Source organism: Pelophylax lessonae (genome assembly GCF_965119305.1).
Source record: "Pelophylax lessonae genome assembly, chromosome: 5".
NCBI lineage: Eukaryota > Metazoa > Chordata > Amphibia > Anura > Ranidae > Pelophylax > Pelophylax lessonae.
The window spans coordinates 119815970-119838326 of NC_138772.1; the positions used below are offsets into that span (position 1 = coordinate 119815970).

At 42.4% G+C, this 22357-nt stretch overlaps 1 protein-coding gene across 1 annotated transcript in view; it reads left to right on the top strand.

Moving 5' to 3' along the window:
• The window catches only part of RAPGEF5 (Rap guanine nucleotide exchange factor 5), a 473922-nt gene that overhangs the window by 311406 nt on the left and 140159 nt on the right, over window positions 1-22357 (top strand). Inside the window, exon 9 of the mRNA XM_082257324.1 lies at window positions 7682-7804. Within this exon, the coding sequence (XP_082113450.1) occupies window positions 7682-7804 (123 nt within the window). The remainder of the gene's footprint in view (window positions 1-7681; window positions 7805-22357) is intronic.

The window sequence follows — 22357 nt, forward strand, 5'->3', positions numbered from 1 at the left end:
CAACCTATAAATGTGTTTTTTTCATTAAACCTATAAAAATGTTTTTTTCATGAAATACCTTTTCTGACGAGCGGTATACAGTGGTCAGGTGATATATAGAAGTTTCCGGCCGAGCACTAAATGTTCCTGTAGGAGGAGATTTCACTCTCCTCTCACATGTCTTCTGACGCTGACTGACCTCGACCCTCTGTCCTGCTAGCACTTATTGGCGCTGTGGCGATCACATGAACGGTTCCAAAACAAAAATTCAAACAGGAAATGTTCTCTACAGCAACAGAGACCAAACTGAGCATGTGCAGCCTGACTCTACACACTGGGTCTCATCCGGACTTGTCCAAGGAGACAGTGCAGGAGGAAGAGGATCTGTGCATATAGGATCAAACAGCCTTTTTACACAATGCATAGGATTAACCCCTTAAATTCAACAGTGAGTATAAGAAGTATACTTTACTGCATATACAGACTGATTTTTCTGTTGTGGGTTTAGTAAAACTTTACATGTGATGCTGAGCCTCAGTCATTGAAAGGACTGAAATCCAAAAAATGCAGGGACAGCCAGGCTGGGGGGGAAAGGCTAAATGATTTGGGATGTCATCCAGCTAGGAAATATGGTAGGCTCTAACTTGCTGCTGCTTCTAATGCGCATTGGAGACGCTTACATTGTGCAGTGAAATGTCAAAGAAATTTCAGTAAAGGAGAGAAGCTGGTACAACTGTACAATATTGAAGATGAGGCTGGAGTTTAGCTTTAATGTTTCAATGTTACCCTAGGCACCTTGCCATGACCACTCTTAAAGTGGTTATAAAGCCACTTTGTCATGATCATACAATCCCCTCTGTTAGATCAGTGGTTCTCAACTCCGGTCCTCGGGACCCACCAACAGGCCAGGTTTGCAAGATAACTAAATTACATCACAGGTGATCTCATTTGCTGCTCAGTGATTGCAGTATTCTAGTCTGCATCCCCCAAGGTAATACTTAAAATCTGGCCTGTTAGTGGGTCCCGAGGACCGGAATTGAGAACCACTGTGTTAGATAACATGCCCACTGTATGTGCTTTATAAAAAATATGCTGATTCCTACCTTATTTCAGAGTGCCTTCTGGCACTCATGTGGCTGCTCGCTGCTCTCCTCTCCCAGTCTAAAAAATACAGTGGGAGGGGCCAAGAACTCCCGCTGACATCAGCCGGGAGGAGAGGAGGAGAGCGGGCACATAACGTTATCTAACAGGGAATTTTATGAATATAGCAGCAGGAAGGGAAGGGGGTGGGGAGCAGAGCAGCACTGACACGAACTGACAAGCGGGTGGAGAGGACAGAGGGGAGACAGCGGATGACGGAGGCATGTAAACTGATTACAGTAGCTCAGCAGCCATGATAAACAGTCCATTTACAGGGGGGAGGGCAGAACCAGGCACGATCAACCAGGTATTTTAGATTATACAAGGGGCCTAATTACACAGCACAAGCACTGTGCTGATATGCATGCTTTAAAGGAACAGGAACATTTTTTTTTTTAAGAGTTAAAAACACTTTAAGGACCACACAAGTCCATACGATGCTAAAGCTGTGATTATAAATGTACTTTAGTGGGCTAAATTACCCACTGGCTTCTTGATTGATTGATTAAGAACTCCTGACCATGGGGGTCCCTCCACGACTGCTATAGTAATGTGGTCTCACTCATCCTTCTGGATGCTTCATAATGTAAAATAGAATATAAATTCAATAAGGCAAGTGAAACCTCTTTCTTTAACCGCTTGCCGCCCGCCCGCCGTCATATGACGGCGGAGCGTAGCGACCATTATCCTGGGCCGCCGTCATATAACGGCGGCACTTTAAGCAGGGCAGGCGCGCGATCGCGTGCGCGCCGCCCTGCACTGCCGGTGTCGGGGTGTCCCCGGGACCCCCCCCCTGTCACCGGCAGGGAGAAACAGCCAATGGGCGTGGCTGTTTCCCACGTGATCAGCTGTGTTCCAATGACACAGCCGATCACAATGGAGGTGCCCGGGAGATGACCGCGCATGCGCGATCGGGAGCACGCAGCGCGGTCATGTCGGTGGCACTGTGTTCCGTAGGAACACAGCTGTCACCGGCAGTAGTAAACAGTCACTGACAGTGACTGTTTACTATGTGATCGGCTGTGAATCCATTCACAGCCGATCACAAAATGTAAACAAAGAGCAGTAACTCACTGTTACTAGCTCTTCTCTCCTCATACAGCTTCCAGTGTGAGGGGAGAAGAGCTAGAAATAGTGAGTTACTGCTCTGTACACATGTCACAAAGTAAAATCACACAAATAAATGTCCCCACACAGTCCTCAGCCCCCCCCCCCCCAATGTCACCTGTCACCCAACAGTCACCTCATCAGTGCCCAGAAATTGACACCCATAAGCGATTCTGCCCGCAATCCGGAAATCATTGCAAATCGCGGGACGCCTGTGCGTTGCCCGTGATTTGCAATAGCACCCCAAACGCTGTGCGATGTTGCCGCCATATCCGCCTGCCGAATCGCGGTAACATTGCGCAAACAACGCATGACGCCCAAAAAAGGTACAAGAGTTTCTTTGGGGGCGTCATGCGTTGTTTGCGCGATGTTACCGCGATTCGGCAGGCGGAAATCGCAGCAACATCGCACAGCGTTTGGGGTGCTATTGCAAATCACGGGCAACGCACAGGCGCCCCGCGATTTGCAATGATTTCTGGATCGCGGGCAGAATCGCAGTGATTCTGCCCGAGATCGCTACGCTCACATGTGGACATAGCCTAAAGTTCACCGGTCACCAGAGACTGCCATCAGTACCACCGTGCACCATCGCCCGTCATCTGTCACCCATCAGTGACCATCGCCCGTCACCTGTCACCCCATCAATCACCGTCACCTGTCACCCCATCAGTCATTGTCATCTGTCACCCTATCAATCATCGTCACTTGACACCCCATCAGTGATCGTCACTTGTCATCCCATCAATCATCGTCACATGTCACCCCGTCAGTGATTGTCATCTGTCACCCCATCAATCATCGTCACTTGTCACCTCATCAATCATCGTCACCTGTCACCTCATCAATCATCATCACCTGTCACCTCATCAATCATCGTCACCTGTCACCCCATCAGTCATTGTCACCTGTCACCCCATCAGTCATCGTCACCTGTCACCCCATCAGTCATCATCACCTGTTTGCCATATACATGCAATCACTTACTGACCGCCTAACGACTATATGCGTCGGCCATTAAAAGCTAAATACTGGGGTTATGGCAGCAGATAGCCCCCATAACCCCGGTATTTTTTGAAACGGCGGGCGGTCGGCTTTCAGATAAGGGTGGTCCCAGTGGCGGATTCGCCGCGGAATTACCCTTACGGTGCAGGGGAAGAGGTGCCCCCCCCCCCCTCCTGCCGCGTCCCAGACGTTTTCCCAGCTTACCGGACCCGCCGGCAGCGGGGAAAACTATCCGGTCCCGGATCCTCAGAGACAGGAAGTCGAGTGAGGGCAAGATTGCCCTCACTCGACTCTATGGTCTTGGAGGACCGGAGCTACGTCAAAAGACGTTGCCTAGCAACCGGTTTAAAGGGCCGCTTTTTTTTTTTTCTTTTTTTTTTTTCCTCTTTCAACAATTTTTATTTTTTTTTTATTTTTTAGTGTAGTTGTGAGGTGTGAGGTCATTTTGACCCCAGATCTCACAATAAAGAGGACCTGTCATGCCTATTTCTATTACAAGGGATGTTTACATTCCTTGTAATAGGAATAAAAATGATCAAAACATTTTTTTTTTTTAAACTGTGTAAAAATAAAAAAATAATAAATAAAATAAATAGGAAAAAAAAAAATTAAAGCGCCCTGTCCCCGTTAGCTCGCGCGCAGAAGCAAACGCATACGCAAGTCCCGCCCACATATGTAAACGGTGTTCAAACCATACATGTGAGGTATCGCCGCGATCGTTAGAGCGAGAGCAATAATTTGAGCCCTAGACCTCCTCTGTAACTTTAAGCTGGTAACCTGCAGAAATTTTAAAAATGTTGCCTATGGGGATTTGTAAGTACCAATGTTTGGCGCCATTCTGTGAGCATGCGCAATTTTGAAGCATGACATGTTGGGTATCTAATTACTCGGTGTAACATTATCTTTCACATTATTGAAAAAAATTGGGCTAAATTTACTGTTTTCTTATTTTTTAGTTCAAAAAAGTGAATTTTTTTCAAAAAAATCGCATTTGGAAGACTGCTGCGCAAACATGGTGTGATAAAAAATATTGCAACGATCCCCATTTTATTCTCTAGGGTCTCTGCTAAAAAAAATATATAATGTTTGGGGGTTCCAAGTAGTTTTCTAGCAAAAAAAATGATTTTAGCTTGTAAACACCAAGTGTCAAAAATGGGCCCAGTCTTAAAGTGGATAAATGGACAACTTTGTGTAAAGCGCTACTTGGATGTTAGGCCTATGTATGTGGCCAGACTGTGAAAAAGTGTTACACATGTGGTATCGCCATACTCAGGAGGAATAGCAGAATGTATTTTGGGGTGCAATTTTTAATATGTACATGCTATGTGTTAGAAATATTGCATAAATGGACAGCTTTGTGTAAAAAAAATGTGTTTTCATTTTCTTTCCACATTTTCCAAAAACTTGTGGAAAAAAATGACATATTCAAAAGACTCATTATGCCTCAAAAATTATACGTTGGGCTGTTTGCTTTCCAAAATGGGGTCATTTTATGGGGGTTTCCATTGTCCTGGTGCTCCAGGGCCTTCAAAAGTACGATAGGTTGTCAGGAAATTATATGTGTAATTTGTGCTCCTAGAATGCCGGAAGCTGCTACTTGGATGTTAGGCCTCTGTATGTGGCCAGGCTGTGAAAAAGTCTCACACATGTGGTATCGCCATACTCAGGAGGAGTAGTAGAATGTGTTTTGGGGTGTAGTTGCAAGTATACATATGCTGTGTGAGAGAAATAACCTGTTAATACTGCAATTTGTAAAAAAAAAAAAAAAACTTCATTTTGCAAAGCATTGTGGGAAAAAATTAAAACTTCAAAAAACTCACCATGCCCCTTATTAAATACCTTGGAATGTCTACTTTCCAAAAAGGGGTCATTTGGGGGGTATTTGTACTTTCCTGACTTTTTAGTGTCTCAAGAAATGAGATAGGCCTTCAGTACATCAGGTGTGATCAAGTGTGATCAATTTTCAATGATTCGCACCATAGCTTGTGGACTCTATAACTTTCACAAAGACCAAATAATATACACTTACTTGGGTTATTTTTACCAAAGATAAGTAGCAGTATAAATTTTGGCCAAAATTTGTGAAGAAAAATGACTAATTTGCAAAATTTTATGACAGAAACAAAGAAAAATGCTTTTTTCACGATATTTTCAGGTTTTTTTTATTTATAGCACAAAAAATAAAAAACCCAGTATTGATCAAATACCATCAAAAGAAAGCTCTATTTGCGTGAAAAAAAGGACACAATTGTAATTCTCAGTCAAAGTGTGAGAGCGCTGAAAGCTGAAAATCGGTCTGGGCAGGAAGGGGGTGAAAGTGCACTGTAGGCAAGTGGTTAACCACTTGCCGACTGCCTAACGCAGATCTACGTCGGCAGTCAGCCCCTCACAGGCAAATCGATGTAGGTCTACGTCGCTCGCTTGTGAGGGTCTAGGGAGCGAGCGCGCGCCCCCGGAGGCGCGCTCCCGCGCGGTCACGCACCCCCCCCCGCGCGTGTGACCGGCGGACCCGATGTCCGCCGGTCACACGGCGATCGGCAGGGGAGAGGGAGAAAGTCAGGCGGCTTGTGTAAACAAGCTGCCTGTCATTCTCCCCGGTGTATGAAGGATGATCATACGGTTCTACTATGTAGAACCGTCGCTCACTCTTCATACATCTGAAGCCACAGCCAATCACAGTAGAAAGCACGCCCCTAGGGACACACACAGCCCCTCCCTCTCAAATAAAGTTAACCCCTTCACTACCAGTGTATTTTTACAGTAACAGTGCATATGTATAGCACTGATTACTGTAGAAATTTCACTGGTAACCCCAAAAGTGTCAAAAATGTCAGTCAAGGGTCCGATCTGTCCGCCGCAATGTCGAAGTACCGCAAAAAAAATCGCAGATCGCCACCATTACGCGTTAAAAAAACAAACAACAAAAATGACAAAAATCTTTCCCTTTGTTAGTAAACGCGATAACTTTTGCGCAAACCAATCAAAATACGCTTTTTTGCGATTTTTTTTACCAAACATAGGTAGCATAAAACAAATTGGCTGAAAATGTTAAAAAATTTAGATTTTTACATTTTTTGGGGGGGAAATTTCATATAAAAAAATGTGAAAAATATTGTTATTTTTGCAAAATTGACGCTCTTTTTTTGCTTATAGCGCGTGATCAAAAATCGCACAGGTGATCAAATACCACCAAAAGAAAGCTCTGTTTGTGGGAAAAAAAGGACGCCAAATTTGTTTAGGTACAATGTCGCACGACTGCGCAATTGTCCGTTAAAGTCACGCAGTGCCGAATCGCAAAATACCCCCTGGTCAGGAAGGGGGTAAAATCTTCCGGGGCTTAAGTGGTTAATTGACCCCACAAACAATGAATTTTTTCTTACTTTTAATTCAGTGAACAGTAAAAGTATTTCCCTAAAATCAATGCCCAGTTATTTAAAGGCTAAGTTCGACCTTCTGACCATGTTACATGTTACACCCATATTTAAGGTGTAACATGTAACATAGTCAGCATCCACCACCTTCGTCAGCACCCACCACCACGTTTTTCTTCCTGCAGCCGCTGTCACATTTTAAAAACAGTGCAGCTGTGCGTGGCTACTTTCGGATCTGTGAATGAATGAACTACAAGTCCTGTCTTCCACTGCGGCAGACGGCTAGTTATTCTCTATTAAGTACGATGGCATTGATCAGCACCCTCATAGCTCACTGACAATTCCTGCAGCTGAGTTACTGTCTGCCCATATGGAGGTACAGGCAGAGAGCTGTTAGCAGCATCTACAGGAGCCAGACATTGCACCCATGATCCTCTGACCGAGGTACAATGCTTTGCAGGCTGCAGTGTAAAAAAAACACACGTAATAAATGCACTTTTTTCCTCTGCAAAATAATGTGCATCTATTATTTGTTTTTTTACTAAAGATGAACTCAGCCTTTAATTTAAAGTCAGATTTCCAAGCTTTCATAAGATCATTGCAAACAAACACCAGAGTGTCAAATATATCCTGTACTTCTAACTCATTCAACAATAGTTCCCTGTATTCGCTAAACTTGACAACTTGTTTTGTGGTCAGGGCCAAGAACTGAAGTAGATGAAAAGGAGGTGCTACAATGTTATTTTTAGGAATGACGAGCCTAATCACTTCATCCACAATCATAGTTGTTCCTGGCCAGTCTTTCCCATGGGTTTTCAACCTCTTGTTACAATTCCCTCATGCAACAGGAAATAGGTGGAGAGGAACAAGCAAATAGTCTGTGTATATCAGTTGCACACATAGTGGATTGTGATTTTAGTTTATGTTTGTTTCGAAGCCAGAGAGCACCCACTTGGCTTAATTTAACGTGGGACTTGTTTTCTGTTATATCACTGAGGAATATATTATGAGTCTTATGTAAGCTTACCATGTCCTGGGATTGTGGATTTAAATATTTATTTGCTCTCTCTCCTACCCTGAAGGCTGGGGTCATGTGCAAACTACAAGGGAGAGAAGACTTTAGACGCATAGATTTTGTACAGAAGTTGTCCAGAGACAATCAGATCTTGCCCCCGACTTCAAAGCCACTTGACAAGAAAGCACAAGTAAGTCTTTATACTTTTATACTGTGTGTACTTAATTCATTAAAAAAACTAGTAATTCTGTCAATTACGGAAAATAGTGGACTGATTGACCCTGTGGGTTAATATATATGTCTCCGAGTCAACAGTTGTGCCATCCCTTTATTGGCTTTATCTACTCACTACGGCCATAATGAAACAGGGGTGATGTCACTCCTACTACTATGTTGAATGTATTTTTTAATAAATAAATCTCCAGAACACAAGTAAGATTGCAGTGGTCTCAGCCAATATGGAGAGCCAGGAAATCAAATACATAGATATTGGTATGGGAAAGTCAAGCTGACAAGAAATCTTCAATGCTCTATTACTAGGAGAAACCCCATACTATTCGTCAAGGTTCGCAACTGGGTCTATTTGAGGGCATCATGAAAAACCTTTGTTTTTTATCATATATGCTTATATACGTGGGTCAAAATCAAAAGTCATCACAAAAAATATCTCATTTTGGAAAATAAAAATAAAAGCCTATTTTACTTATTTTTTTTTACTGTTTTTAACATTGCGTTAGTTTACAAGCACTGCAAATACATAGATACCGGTAATAAGATAAATTTTGGCGTGTGCGTATACATTTACGTTATCTGGTATTTCATGTTGCTGTTAATGATCAAGGTGCAATAACCTAAACCAGGCATGTCCAACCCGCGGCCCGGGGGCAGCATGTGGCCCGGAACCGCAGGCAATGCGGCCCACCTGCCACGGAACTCCAGACAGTCTCCCGCCTTTGGCCAGCGGCTCACGGACACCTGCAAGTGCCGTGCGATCTCCCGGCTGCCGCGGGAGACTTAGGATGTCTGGAGTCAGTGACAGAACCGCTGCTTCCTTTATAGTTCCGGCTCTTTCACAGGCGGAGTGATATTAAATGCACTCCACCTGTGACAGGAGCCATACAGGAAGCAGCGGCTCTGCTCTCTACTGCAGCCGCTGCTTCCTCAAGCAGTACCCGACATCATGACCAGCAGTACCCGTATGACCAGCATTACCCGCCAGCGGTGCCAGCAGTACCCACCAGCATTACCCGCCAGCATTACCCACCAGAATTACCTGCCAGCAGTAACCACCAGCATTACCCACCAGCAGTACCCACCAGCAGTAACTGCCTGCTGACCCCGCCAGCAATAACCGCCAGCATTACTCACCAACACTACCCGCCAACAGTACCCACTAACACTACCCGCCAGCATTACCCACCAGCATTTCCCGCCAGCAGTAACCACCAGCATTACCTACCAACACTACCCACCAGCAGTACCCACCAACACTACCTGCCAGCATTACCCACCAGCATTATCCACCAGCAGTACCCCCCAGCACTACCTGCCAGCAATAACTGCCAGCACTGCCCACCGGCAGTAACCACCAGCATTACCCACCAGCAGTAATCGCCAGCAGTAACCGCACCAGCAGTACCCGCCAGCAGTAACCGCCAGCAATAACCGCCAGCACTCTGCAAAATAAGTACAAAAGGTATGTACATTAGCATGTGTATATTGTTGCAATGTGTTTTTTAATAACTAGTTGTGTTTTGTCATAATATATCATGTCCTTGTTCATACATGTATGAATAAAGACATGACATTTTCTGGCTGCCTAAGTCATATGTGCTAGGGGTGCAACTATCCCCCAGCATATAACTGTAAATATCCCAGCATGTGCAGTGTTTCTGACTCCCACCACCATGACCACTTCAATCACTGAAGTGGTCATGGTGGTTAGAGTGTTCCTTTAATAACTCTCAGAAGAAGTAAACCTCTGTATCCTGATTCCATTTCATCATCCTCCAGTTGTGTTAAATTAGTGCGGGAAGTGGGGGGTCCTGGCGACGCGGGAAGGGCACGGCTGGCGTTTTATTACTTATATACCTTAACTATAGTATATATATTATATGCAGCCTGAGAAAATTTCTCTACACTCAATGTGTTGGGTGTGGCCCAGAGAAGGCAAAAGGTTGTACACCCATGACCTAACCCAACTGTCTCTGCAAACAGGACTTAGGAAATTGATTGAAGTTCTGTGCTTTGTTTTATTGAATGGAAGGTTGAATTCTCCTTTCGCTTACTTGCGTTATCTGACCCCAGGGTGTAACAAATTGTTTATTGCCTTTAAATGTAAATTTTTTTTATCATACTGGCATTTCTACAGTCATCATACAGTCTTTAATTGTATTAAATGGATAATAGCTGCTAGAGTCTGAATATGAGAGTAAATAAAAGGTACTGTCTGGTTATGTGTGATGGTTGTAAATAAATAAATAAATGTGTGTAATAATAAGTGCACACAAATTTGCTAGGCATCAAACCTGGCTGCGCATTTCTTCAACAGCACTTTTTTTTAAAGAGGTCTTATATGTAATTTTAGGTATTCCGCTAAATGTAAATGATCCTGGTAAAGTACAGTATTATAATGTTTTAAAAACCTAGCGTTTATTAAAGTGAACTTTTTGATGCCACAAATATTTTCAGTCAGTAGTTAGTCATTCTATCAGTTTTTTAGATGCACTACCTTTTCCTCAAAACTTGCAGCTAAACAGCACTGTTACTGATATGCAGATGTTGCCATTTTAACAAAAGACAGCAGCTAAGTTCTTGCCTCTGTCTCTGACTACACCCCCAGCTGCTGACAAAGGAAGAAAGCACTGACCCATTACTGTCACAGGAAAGGCAGAGGTTTATTTGAAGTTTGAGCCATGATTGACAGCCTAAGTCCTCAGTGCTATGTAAGAGGCAAAATGGTAGCACTCATTAGAGAAATAAGTGTTGTTTTAAGGAAAATACTAAAACACTAGCGAGTTCATTCTAAGTGGAATAGTTCTCATTTAGCAGTGTTTTTTAAACATTTTAAAACAAAAGGGTTGCTTTAAAGGCTAAGTTCATCTTTTAGAAAAATTCTAAATTCACATATTTTTGCAGAAAAAAAGTGTGGGTTTATTATTTTTTCCCGCAGGAATGTGCAAAGATCAAGGGTGCAATGTCAGGCTTCTGCAGACAAGCCCTACAGCTTTCAGCCATACCTCTGTATGGGCTGTCAATTTGAAAGCTGCAGGGCTTGTGAATGAACTACAAAAGTGCTCATCAGCTTCCTCACACTTCATTGAGAACCACAAGCTATCTGCGGCAGTAGCAGAAAGGACTTAGTTCTCTCATTCACAGATTCCTGTGAATGAATGATGAGGCTGTTTTTAAAAATGTGATAGCAGGCATGGGGAGAGGATCCTCTGCCCACTGTCACGGGGGGGGGGGGGGGCTGGTGACATCACCGGTGCATGCGCACAGGGCTCTTAATTGAAGGCCCCACCCTATAAATCCCTGACCCTGTAACGAAATGCGTAGGAATAGGGCTAGTTGGATAACGTCATCTCACACGGAGTACCCAGGAAGTGCGATATCTATTACAGCCTGCTGGGGCTGAATGCTGGCAAGTTTTACCGATTGTTGCTTGTATATAGTAGTGCGAATAAAATAAATTTGGGACTTCTTAAACAATTATATTTACCTAGGTGGATGCAGCATCGGTCCGATGCTGCATCTGGTGGATGCTGGCTCTACAGTGAGAACTGAGCCATCAAACATCGCTGATTGCTCAGTTCTCCCCCTCTACTCTGAGCAAAGAACCATGACAGTTAGTCAGCACCACTCTGCTCTCCCCTCCAGTGCTTACTGGAGCACTGGCCTGTGGAGGGGGCGGGGTGTTTCTGGCTTAGGCTCTCAGTGGATTGCTGAGAGGCTGAGCCAGGTGTCGGTCCAAGAATCTGGGTGCATCCTAACCATATGGTCAGTATCTTTCCTGAGCCTGGATCGGGTGAGTGACTTTAGTCTGCTGTCGGCTGAAAACAGGTCAAAGGAGTGCAGAAGGAACTGCACTCCTGTGATCCATAGGAGAAGTATGACCAGTCATTTTCTGGTGTGTGGGAAACAAGGTTTTTAAAAAAGGTGAAATACTACAGGGTGTTCTCTTTTGTATGATGCTGAGTGGAGGATCTGAGCTGCCATATTCAGCATGAAGGAGACATTTTAAAGAGAATTGGTGCTAAAATCTACTGGGAGTTTGTGGATGGTATAAACCACTTCCTGAGGATAATGGTGACAGCATTTCCAAAATTTAGTGGATCCCATATAAAGGGTACATGATCTTATTTTGACCTTGTATTTCATGTCAAACTAATCAGGTGAGAGCACAACCGATTGGGGTGAAGCACTAACATTACTCAAGGTGGAAGAGTAGAAGTGTGAACAAAGTTATGGTGGCAATATACAGTGCCTTGCGAAAGTATTCGGCCCCCTTGAACTTTGCGACCTTTTGCCACATTTCAGGCTTCAAACATAAAGATATAAAACTGTAATTTTTTGTGAAGAATCAACAACAAGTGGGACACAATCATAAAGTGGAACGACATTTATTGGATATTTCAAACTTTTTTAACAAATAAAAAACTGAAAAATTGGGCATGCAAAATTATTCAGCCCCCTTAAGTTAATACCTTGTAGCGCCACCTTTTGCTGCGATTACAGCTGTAAGTCGCTTGGGGTATGTCTCTATCAGTTTTGCACATCGAGAGACTGAACTTTTTGCCCATTCCTCCTTGCAAAACAGCTGGAGCTCAGTGAGGTTGGATGGAGAGCGTTTGTGAACAGCAGTTTTCAGTTCTTTCCACAGATTCTCGATTGGATTCAGGTCTGGACTTTGACTTGGCCATTCTAACACCTGGATATGTTTATTTATGAACCATTCCATTGTAGATTTTGCTTTATGTTTTGGATCATTGTCTTGTTGGAAGACAAATCTCCGTCCCAGTCTCAGGTCTTTTGCAGACTCCATCAGGTTTTCTTCCAGAATGGTCCTCTATTTGGCTCCATCCATCTTCCCATCAATTTTAACCATCTTCCCTGTCCCTGCTGAAGAAAAGCAGGCCCAAACCATGATGCCGCCACCACCATGTTTGACAGTGGGGATAGTGTGTTCAGGGTGATGAGCTGTGTTGCTTTTACGCCAAACATAACGTTTTACATTGTTGCTAAAAAGTTCAATTTTGGTTTCATCTGACCAGAGCACCTTCTTCCACATGTTTGGTGTGTCTCCCAGGTGGCTTGTGGCAAACTTTAAACAACACTTTTTATGGATATCTTTAAGGAATGGCTTTCTTCTTACCACTCTTCCATAAAGGCCAGATTTGTACGACTGATTGTTGTCCTATGGACAGAGTCTCCCACCTCAGCTGTAGATCTCTGCAGTTCATCCAGAGTGATCATGGGCCTCTTGGCTGCATCTCTGATCAGCCTTCTCCTTGTATGAGATGAAAGATTAGAGGGATGGCCAGGTCTTCGTAGATTTGCAGTGGTCTGATACTCCTTCCATTTCAATATTATCGCTTGCACAGTGCTCTTTGGGATGTTTAAAGCTTGGGTAATCTTTTTGTATCAAAATCTGGCTTTAAACTTCTCCACAACAGTATCTCGGACCTGCCTGGTGTGTTCCTTGTTCTTCATGATGCTCTCTGCGCTTTAACCACTTGCCGACCGCCGCACGACTATCTACGTCGGCGGTCAGCCCCTCACAGGCAAACTGACGTAGGTCTACGTCGCTTGCTTGTGAGGGTCTAGGGAGCGAGCACACACCCCCGGAGGCGCGCTCCCTCTCCCGCCTGGTCACGGACCCCCCCGCGCGTGTGACCGGCGGACCCGATGTCGGGAGAGGGAGAAAGTCAGGCGGCTTGTGTAAACAAGCTGCCTGTCATTCTCCCCTGTGTATGAAAGATGATCATACGGTTCTACTACGTAGAACCGTTGATCACCGTTCATACATCTGAAACCACAGCCAATCACAGTAGAAAGCACGCCCCTAGGGACACACATAGCCCCTCCCTTTCAAGAAAAGTTAACCCCTTCACTGCCAGTGTATTTTTACAGTAACAGTGCATATGTATAGCACTGATTACTGTAGAAATGTCACTGGTAACCCCAAAAGTGTCAAAAATGTCAGTCAAGGGTCCGATCTGTCCGCCGCAATGTCGCACTACCGCAAACAAAATCGCAGATCGCCGCCATTACGCGTTAAAAAAAACAACAAAAATGACAAAAATCTTTCCCTTTGTTAGTAAACGCGATAACTTTTGCGCAAACCAATCAAAATACGCTTTTTGCGATTTTTTTTTTACCAAACATAGGTAGCATAAAACAAATTGGCCGAAAATGTTAAAAAATTTTGATTTTTACATTTTTTTGGGGGGGAATTTCTTATAAAAAAATGTGAAAAATATTGCTATTTTTGCAAAATTTACGCTCTTTTTTTGTTTATAGCGCATGATCAAAAAATCGCACAGGTGATCAAATACCACCAAAAGAAAGCTCTGTTTGTGGGGAAAAAAAAGGACGCCAAATTCGTTTAGGTACAGCGTCGCACGACCACGCAATTGTCCGTTAAAATCACGCAGTGCCGAATCGCAAAATACCCCCTGGTCGTTTAGCAGCCAAATCCTCCGGGGCTTAAGTGGTTAAATGGACCACTGAGACTATCACAGTGCAGGTGCATTTATACGGAGACTTGATTACACACAGGTGGATTCTATTTATCATCATTAGTCATTTAGGTCAACATTGGATCATTCAGAGATCCTCACTGAACTTCTGGAGTGAGTTTGCTGCACTGAAAGTAAAAGGGCTGAATAATTATGCACGCCCAATTTTTCAGTTTTTTATTTGTTAAAGTTTGAAATATCCAATAAATTTCGTTCCACTTCATGATTGTGTCCCACTTGTTGTTGATTCTTCACAAAAAATTACAGTTTTGTATCTTTATGTTTGAAGCCTGAAATGTGGCAAAAGATTGCAAAGTTCAAGGGGGCCGAATACTTTCGCAAGGCACTGTAGCAAAGATTTAAAGTGACACGCTCAAAATAATGCAGAGTCTGGTGCATGTGGGACATTTTTTGCACAGATAATTGGTGGATAAAAATTTTGGAGTAATTTAGAATATATTTTTGTTGCAAGTGCTACATCCTTTTTTTTTAATTATTATTATTATTATTATGGTCTAACACATATGAGAGTGTTAAAAGGTGGAAGCAGCTAAAATTCACAGACATTTATGTTTGATTTAAATGTAGAAGTGCACAGGTGTTATAAACATCACTGCTGCCCAAATATGTCTCTGTTGCCCTTTTATTCAGAGTGTAGGCCCTTTAATTCAGGAGATGCGTTTCACCAGATGAAAACAGAGGGGAAAAATCCTGATAAAAATTAGATGTTGGTGGCCATCGTTTAAAGTGATTGACATCGCTGGACCACTTTTCTTGGGGAACGAGTACCCCTGCTCATTCACATAGGGGTGGGGGGATCTGGGGGTCCCCTTGCTGACATCACTACACTACAATTTTTTTGGCATGAGGTCCTCCCAAAACTCATACCAGACCCAAGTGGTCTGTTAAGAATGGTGGAGGGGGGGAATCTACGCCATTTAAATTTTTTTAATTTACAGCTTTTTTGTTTACATTCTGATAAGCAGGGATAAATCATGGTTGTTGGGAGTGCCAACTCCAATCAACCAATGCAAAAGTGGATGCAATAATCACCCTTGACCTTTGACATCCATTTACATCCTTTAAGGTTTATCCAGACCTGAACAGATGCAGATGGAGCATTTGTTTACATTTGTTTGCCCATAGAAATGCATTGCTGTCTATTTTTCATCCATTGTTGGATAGACAAAAAAGGGACAGATGTAATGCCTGTGTAAAAGGGGCCTTTGTAAATACATGTATTGTTTATGAAGATCCACATTTTTAAAGTTATAATATATTCCTCAGCTCCAAGATGAGAATATATTTTAGATTTGGAAGGGCATGTTGTACTTTTAGTTCTCCGGTGGCTAGAAGGCACCTAGGTACCTGACTATTGACTAAATGACTATTTATATGACATGCACAACAATCTACAATAAATTAGAGCATTTATATACTCTGAGTTACAGCTGCTTGAAGGTGTTTTCCTTCAAGCCATCAGTCATTTTCCATGTCTCTTTTGTAGAGAAGTAATGTCCATGACACATAACGTGCCAACACTCGGCACACTTTTGTGTCAGTAATGTCATTGCTTAGCCTAGGAGGAATGTTAGAAATGGAGACTGCAAACAAAATACATACATCTGCCTGAGGGAAACATATACAGTACATACATGAAATACTGCAGCACTGTAAATCTTCAGGTCAGATTGTAGATTGTGTGATTAAAATGTCACACAAGCATGTTAACTGGAGCTGTACAAAAAGAGTATTTGAAATTGCATGAATTATGGATAGTTGACTCTCAAATATTTATGATGATGGTTTATGTGCTACATTTTTTACTGAACAGGTGAATTTCTTTATGTGATAGAGCATAAGACTCTGTTTGGCTTCCCAATTTATTCTTTTTCTTTTTCTTTCAAAATAATAGGTAAATCTAGCTTTTTCATATTTTACTGTGTTTTACTAACATTTTGTTTTTCATCTTGTCATCCTGGTAAATTTCACAGGTGTGGTGTAAATGGGCTTATAACTCAAATGTTATAAATGTTATATAAACAGTGCAAATGTTCTGAGGCTTCATTCAGTGATATGATATCGCTAGATATGGGGATAAATAGTGTTCAATTTATATTTAACCCAAACCACAGATTGAGCTTCCAGCCAGCTTTGGTTTTGTTGTCAATATATACTTACCTACTCATAAATGTAAGACAATGGAATGGCAATACATATACAACTCCTGAAACCCTTCTGCATGCATTCAGACATCTATAATCTTGAGGTCAGCAATATAGAAAAACTGGGGAAGCACAACCAATTAGCTCTTTTATGCGAGAAACAGTTTTTTTTGTGAGCTAAAGAAGGTACACAAAGTATGCTCTGTTGCAGCTGTAATGTGCGGTTGGTGTTTCTAAATTTTGCACCTTTTTAAATCGTCCAAAAACAGTTTCCTTTGTGGCTCTCATTTGATATTTCACTGCCACCAAGGAACTTCCACTTCCTGTTCCTTCCCCCCGCCTCCCTAAACTCTTACCTGAGTCCTCCCACGATCCTGCTTTGTCCTAGCTGCAGTGTTGCTGCACCTTGTTCTGGTCTCACAAGAGACTCTGAGAGCAGTGGAAGCCATAAGCTCCTACTGCTGTCAGTCAAAACCTGTGAGTAGAGAGCAGGGGGCATGGCCGAGCCATAGCTGTGTGTGTCTATAGACATACACAGCCAGGCTCGGGAGTGTGCCAGCATGTGGGCCACCATAGCACATGACTTGCAATGAGGGCACATGCAGGAGAGGAGGAGTAGATAGTACCGACGGATGACTCCAAAAGAGGGGGTAAGAGGCTGCTTTCTGCAAAACCATTGCACAGAACAGGTAAGTATTACATGTTTATTATTTTAATTTAAACAAAAAATGTGACTTTACAACCACTTTAGAAGACCGTGATCACAAGTCTGAATGGGGAGTGGGTAGCTGTATAGCATTCAGCATTTGCCACTTATTGCAGGTCCTATTGTGATCTGATCTGACCTGTTATTGCAGGTCCAATCTCCATATGATCAGATACCGGTTGTTCCTATTACAAAAGTGAAAAGGGACAGATGGTACATCATTGATAAGCAGACCAATTCAGGAGCATGTTCCCTTTTGAACAAAATGAGGGGCATATTTTGAAGTGGGCATTGGCCACTAAAGCGGCTCTTCAGTCATTTTTTCATCTTTCCTTCTATTAAATCTTCTGCCCTTGTTGTTTTAACTTTGAAAGTAAAACATTTTTTAAAACCTTATGCAGCCCAATTCCTCTTTCTTGTCTGGTCATTAGCCTAGGCTAATGACACCATGCACAGCTCTCTTTCTCACTCTCTTGAAAGTTTGCCAGCTAGGGAGGAGGGGTCATAGGATAGCCTAGGAGAGCTGCAAAGCTGGAGGCAGCTGAATGAGGAAGGAGATTACAGGAGACTGCAGAGATCCATGGGTATTCATCAAGAGAGGAGAAATGCGCAGGCAAGCAGTGGTGTGAGTCTGTCTGTATATATGTGTGTGTGTGTCTGTATATATGTATATGTGTGTGTGTGTCTATATATATTTGTGTGTGTGTCTGTGTCTATGTGCCTCTGTGTGTCTGTGTCTCTGTCAATCAAGGAAGTGAATAGGCAGAAGCTTCAGCTGCCCACAGTTAAAATGGCTGCAGCCAGACTTAGTGAAGGGAGATTTCTACAGCATATTTGGCAAGTACAGAATCAAAGTATATATATATATATATATATATATATATATATATATATATATATATGTCATACAAAGTGTTTGGAGGCAAGCTTCAGAATGGAAAAGATGTTTTGATTAATTATGTGAGCAGACTGTGGTTCCTCTTTAAAAACAATCTTCATCTTATTATTTTTCTGATCAATCAAGGAAAGGTCTTGATAAACCAAATTATTTGTCACATGGGTAATTTTGAAGATCTTCATATAGATTGGATTGTGTTAGCCAACTTAGTTTGCCCCAGAGATTACATTTTTCTAGCATTCTTGCAAAAGTGTTTAGTGAGGTGGACTGGCATATTATAAAACCATTCAACAACTTAACAATAGTCACCTGATCCTAAATAAAATTGATTAGTTATCAATCATCAAAATTATATGGCTTCTTTCAGTGAAAGAAAATTACCTTATAGTTTCCTTGCAGGTTCAAAACACATCCTTACAGTCTACTCCCTCTATCTCTGTCTTGCAGTCACACAAGCTGGTGCATTTATTTCTACTGCATAGGGCGTATCACACCACCATTCAACTGCACCATTGGGGCAGGACAGACTCGTCTCTGTGTCCCAAATGCTGCATTGAGGAGGGCTTACTAATTAATTTAATATGGCGCTGCCCCAAATTACATTGTTATTGGAAGGAAAAAACTGAAACCATATCTGCAGCATACATGGTACAGTATCTCACAAAAGTGAGTACACCCCTCACAATTTTGTAAATATTTTATTATATCTTTTCATGTGACAACACTGAAGAAATGACACTTTCTACAATGTAAAGTAGTGAGTGTACAGCTTGTATAACAGTGTAAATTTTCTGTCCCCTCAAAATAACTCAACACACGGCCATTATTATCTAAGCCGCTGGCAACAAAAGTGAGTACACCCCTGAGTGAAAAAGTCCAAATTGGGCCCAAAGTGTCAATATTTTTTGTGGCCACCATTATTTTCCAGCACTGCCTTAACCCTCATGGGCATGGAGTTTACAAAAGCTTCACAGGTTGCCACTGGAGTCCTCTTCCACACCTCCATGATGACAATGATGACATCACTGAGCTGGTGGATGCGCTCCTACACCTTTCTGTTTGAGAAAGCCCCACAGATGCTCAATAGGGTTTAGGTCTGGAGACATGCTTGGCCAGTCCATCACCTTTTACCATCAGCTTCTTTAGCAAGACACTGCTTGTCTTGGAGCAGTGTTTGGGGTCGTTATCATGTTGGAATACTGCCCTGCGGCCCAGTCTCTGAAGGGAGGGGATCATACTCTGCTTCAGTATGTTGCAGTACATGTTGGCATTTATGGTTCCCTCAATGAACTGTAGCTCCCCAGTGCGCACTCATGCAGCCCCAGACCATGACACTCCCACCACCATGTAGGCAAGATACACTTGTATTTGTACTCCTCACCTGGTTGCCACCACACACGCTTGACACCATCTGAACCAAATAAGTTTATCTTGGTCTAATCAGACCACAGGGCATGGCTGCAGTAAACCATGTCCTTTGTCTGCTTGTCTTCAGCAAACTGTTTGCAGGCTTTCTTGTGCATTATCTTTGGAAGAGGCTTTCTTCTGGGACCACAGCCATGCAGATCAATTTGATGTAGTGTGTGGCATTTGGTCTGAGCACTGGCAGGCTGACTCCCCACCCCTTCAACCTTTGTAGCAATGCTGGCAGCCCTCTTACGTCTATTTCCCAAAGAAAACCTCTGGATATGATGCTGAGCACGTGCACTCAATCTCTTTGGTTGACAATGCTCAGGCCTGTTCTGAGTGGAACCTGTCCTGTTTAACCACTGTATGGTCTTGGCCACCGTGCTGCAGCTCAGTTTCAGTGTCTTGGCAATCTTCTTATAGCCTAGGCCATTTTTATGTAGAGCAACGCTTCTTTTTTTCAGATCCTTAGAGAGTTCTTTGCCATGAGGTGCCATGTTGAACTTCCAGTGACAAGTATGAGAGAGTGAGAGCGATAACACCATATTTAACACACCTGCTCCCCATTCACACCTGAGACCTTGTAACACTAACGAGTCACATGACACTGGGGAGGGAAAATGGCTAATTTGGCCCAATTTTGACATTTTCACTTAGGGGTGTACTCACTTTTGTTGCCAGCATTTTAGACATGAATGGCTGTGTGTTGAGTTATTTTGAGGGGACAGCAACTTTACACTGTTATACAAGCTGTACACTCTCATTGTAGAAAACAGTAATTTCTTCAGTGTTGTCACATGAAAGATATAATAAAATATTTACAAAATGCGAGGGGTGTATTCACTTTTGTGAGATACTGTAAGTGTTCCATTGGACCCTATAATATGTGTCGTAGGAGCAGTTGATGAAGAAGTATATACTCCCCCCTCCAACATTGCCATTGTCAGACTTGTGTATATAGCGCAGAAGTTGATAGCCAGATTCTGGCTCTCCCCTCATATCCCTACCCTAAAAAAGCAATGGGTAGAACAAGTTAATTGCATTCTCATAAAAGAGCAAATGTGCCGATAAGAACGCCACCCAAAATTGTCTCTCTATTTGGGAGGCAGGGCTAAGCACCCCAGGACTAGCACCGCCACAATAAATTATGCTTAGGCTACTACAGGTGTAAGTGATTTTTATGCCGTAGATATTTACTACTGGAGCTTAATGGTTATGGGTTGTCTTCCCCTCAGTCATTACGTGAGAGAACGACTTGTGTATTTGCCTTCTGTTTACTAGGAAACAAATGGCCCTGTAGGAAGATGAAATGGCAGTGACCAAACATGATGCAGGGCCCATTGGCCATTTGGGTTTTGTGTTTTTGTTCTTTTCTTCTGTTCCTCCCTTGTTTTCCTTTTTTACCCCTTTCCGGGTTTATATGTGTCACAAAATCCATGTGGGTAATTTAGTGCCACTTTATGATCTCAAACTATATTTACCACAGGCTTTTAGCACCGCATATTATTAACAGCGCTAAATGGTGTATGTACTGATGTATGATGTTTGAGCTGTACCCTTCTATTAAAATTGTACACCCTTTATTTTACTTTTCTTATGAAAAAATATGGAAGTTTATGCTGTATGTTTATTGGCACAATAAATCTTTTTCTGATTGAAAAAAAAAAACACATCCTTACTGTCCAAACAGTATGTGTTCCATATATACCATCATTACATTTAGTTTCCGTGTGGCACATTTTACATATGTAGAACCATTTTCTATATATCATCTATATTCCTTTTTCATTTGTATGTATAGCTCATTATCACAGCAATTCTCGTTGATAGGTACTGTTCATCAAGGAGAAAATGCTTTGTAAGACCAGTGCAGAAAGACTAATGTTTTGTATTATGTTACACAGAACCCGCAGTTTAATACATTATACATCAATAATGTCCTTCACTTCTTCCTATGTACATTCCTTATCCCATCTAGTACATAATTTGAGCCGTGTTTCAGTGAGATAGCAGCTTTGGCCGTACTTTGATGGATGCAGAGCTTCACGCTTCTCATTCATTTTTTCCCAGGCAGGGATGTAATCCTGGCATATACCCATCTTGGTCCAGACACCATTGATAGAAAAGCCTTGTTAATTTATTTTTTCTGCACTGAAGTGTTCAGCAATCTGCCTGACATGAATTTACTTTTTATAGAAAAGATATTTTCAGCATTAATCATCAAAACACTGATGTACAACATGGCATTGTAAGAGTTTTCTGGGGACATTTTGTTATAGGAATGAGGGACTATATCTGACAAAGCACGATATTTATCCAAACAAATGCTGCTTTGTTTCCACACGGAGATATTGCGTGACGTTTCTCAATGTACTTTTTTTGTAAGTATTTGCCTTTTAATGAACTATAAGTAGTATTAAATCATGAACATTTTTTCGTTTAACACATTGAGCGCAATAAAAAAAAACATTCCCCGGGAAACTGTTTGTAAAAATTCCTATCCCAGTTTACAACTTTTAATGCTGATGGCTCCTGCTTACTCAGTACTGCTTCCCTGACCTTCTGGTCTTCAAAGGACTAGAGTTAACAGTGGACAGTGCAGTCTGGAGTCAGTCTATTAGCTTAGAGAAGAGAGAGGGAATAAGAAGCGAGGAACAGGGGAGTGCTTTGCCATTTTATTGATGCACACTTTGTACAGAGACATATCTCTAGTCCCTGCATGCAAGGGTGTCTCCCTAGAATACTGCAAGAGAAAGGAGCCACTCTGGAACAGGAAACCTGGGGCAACAGTCATGGTACCAGCTTAAAATGGAACATATGCAAAGAT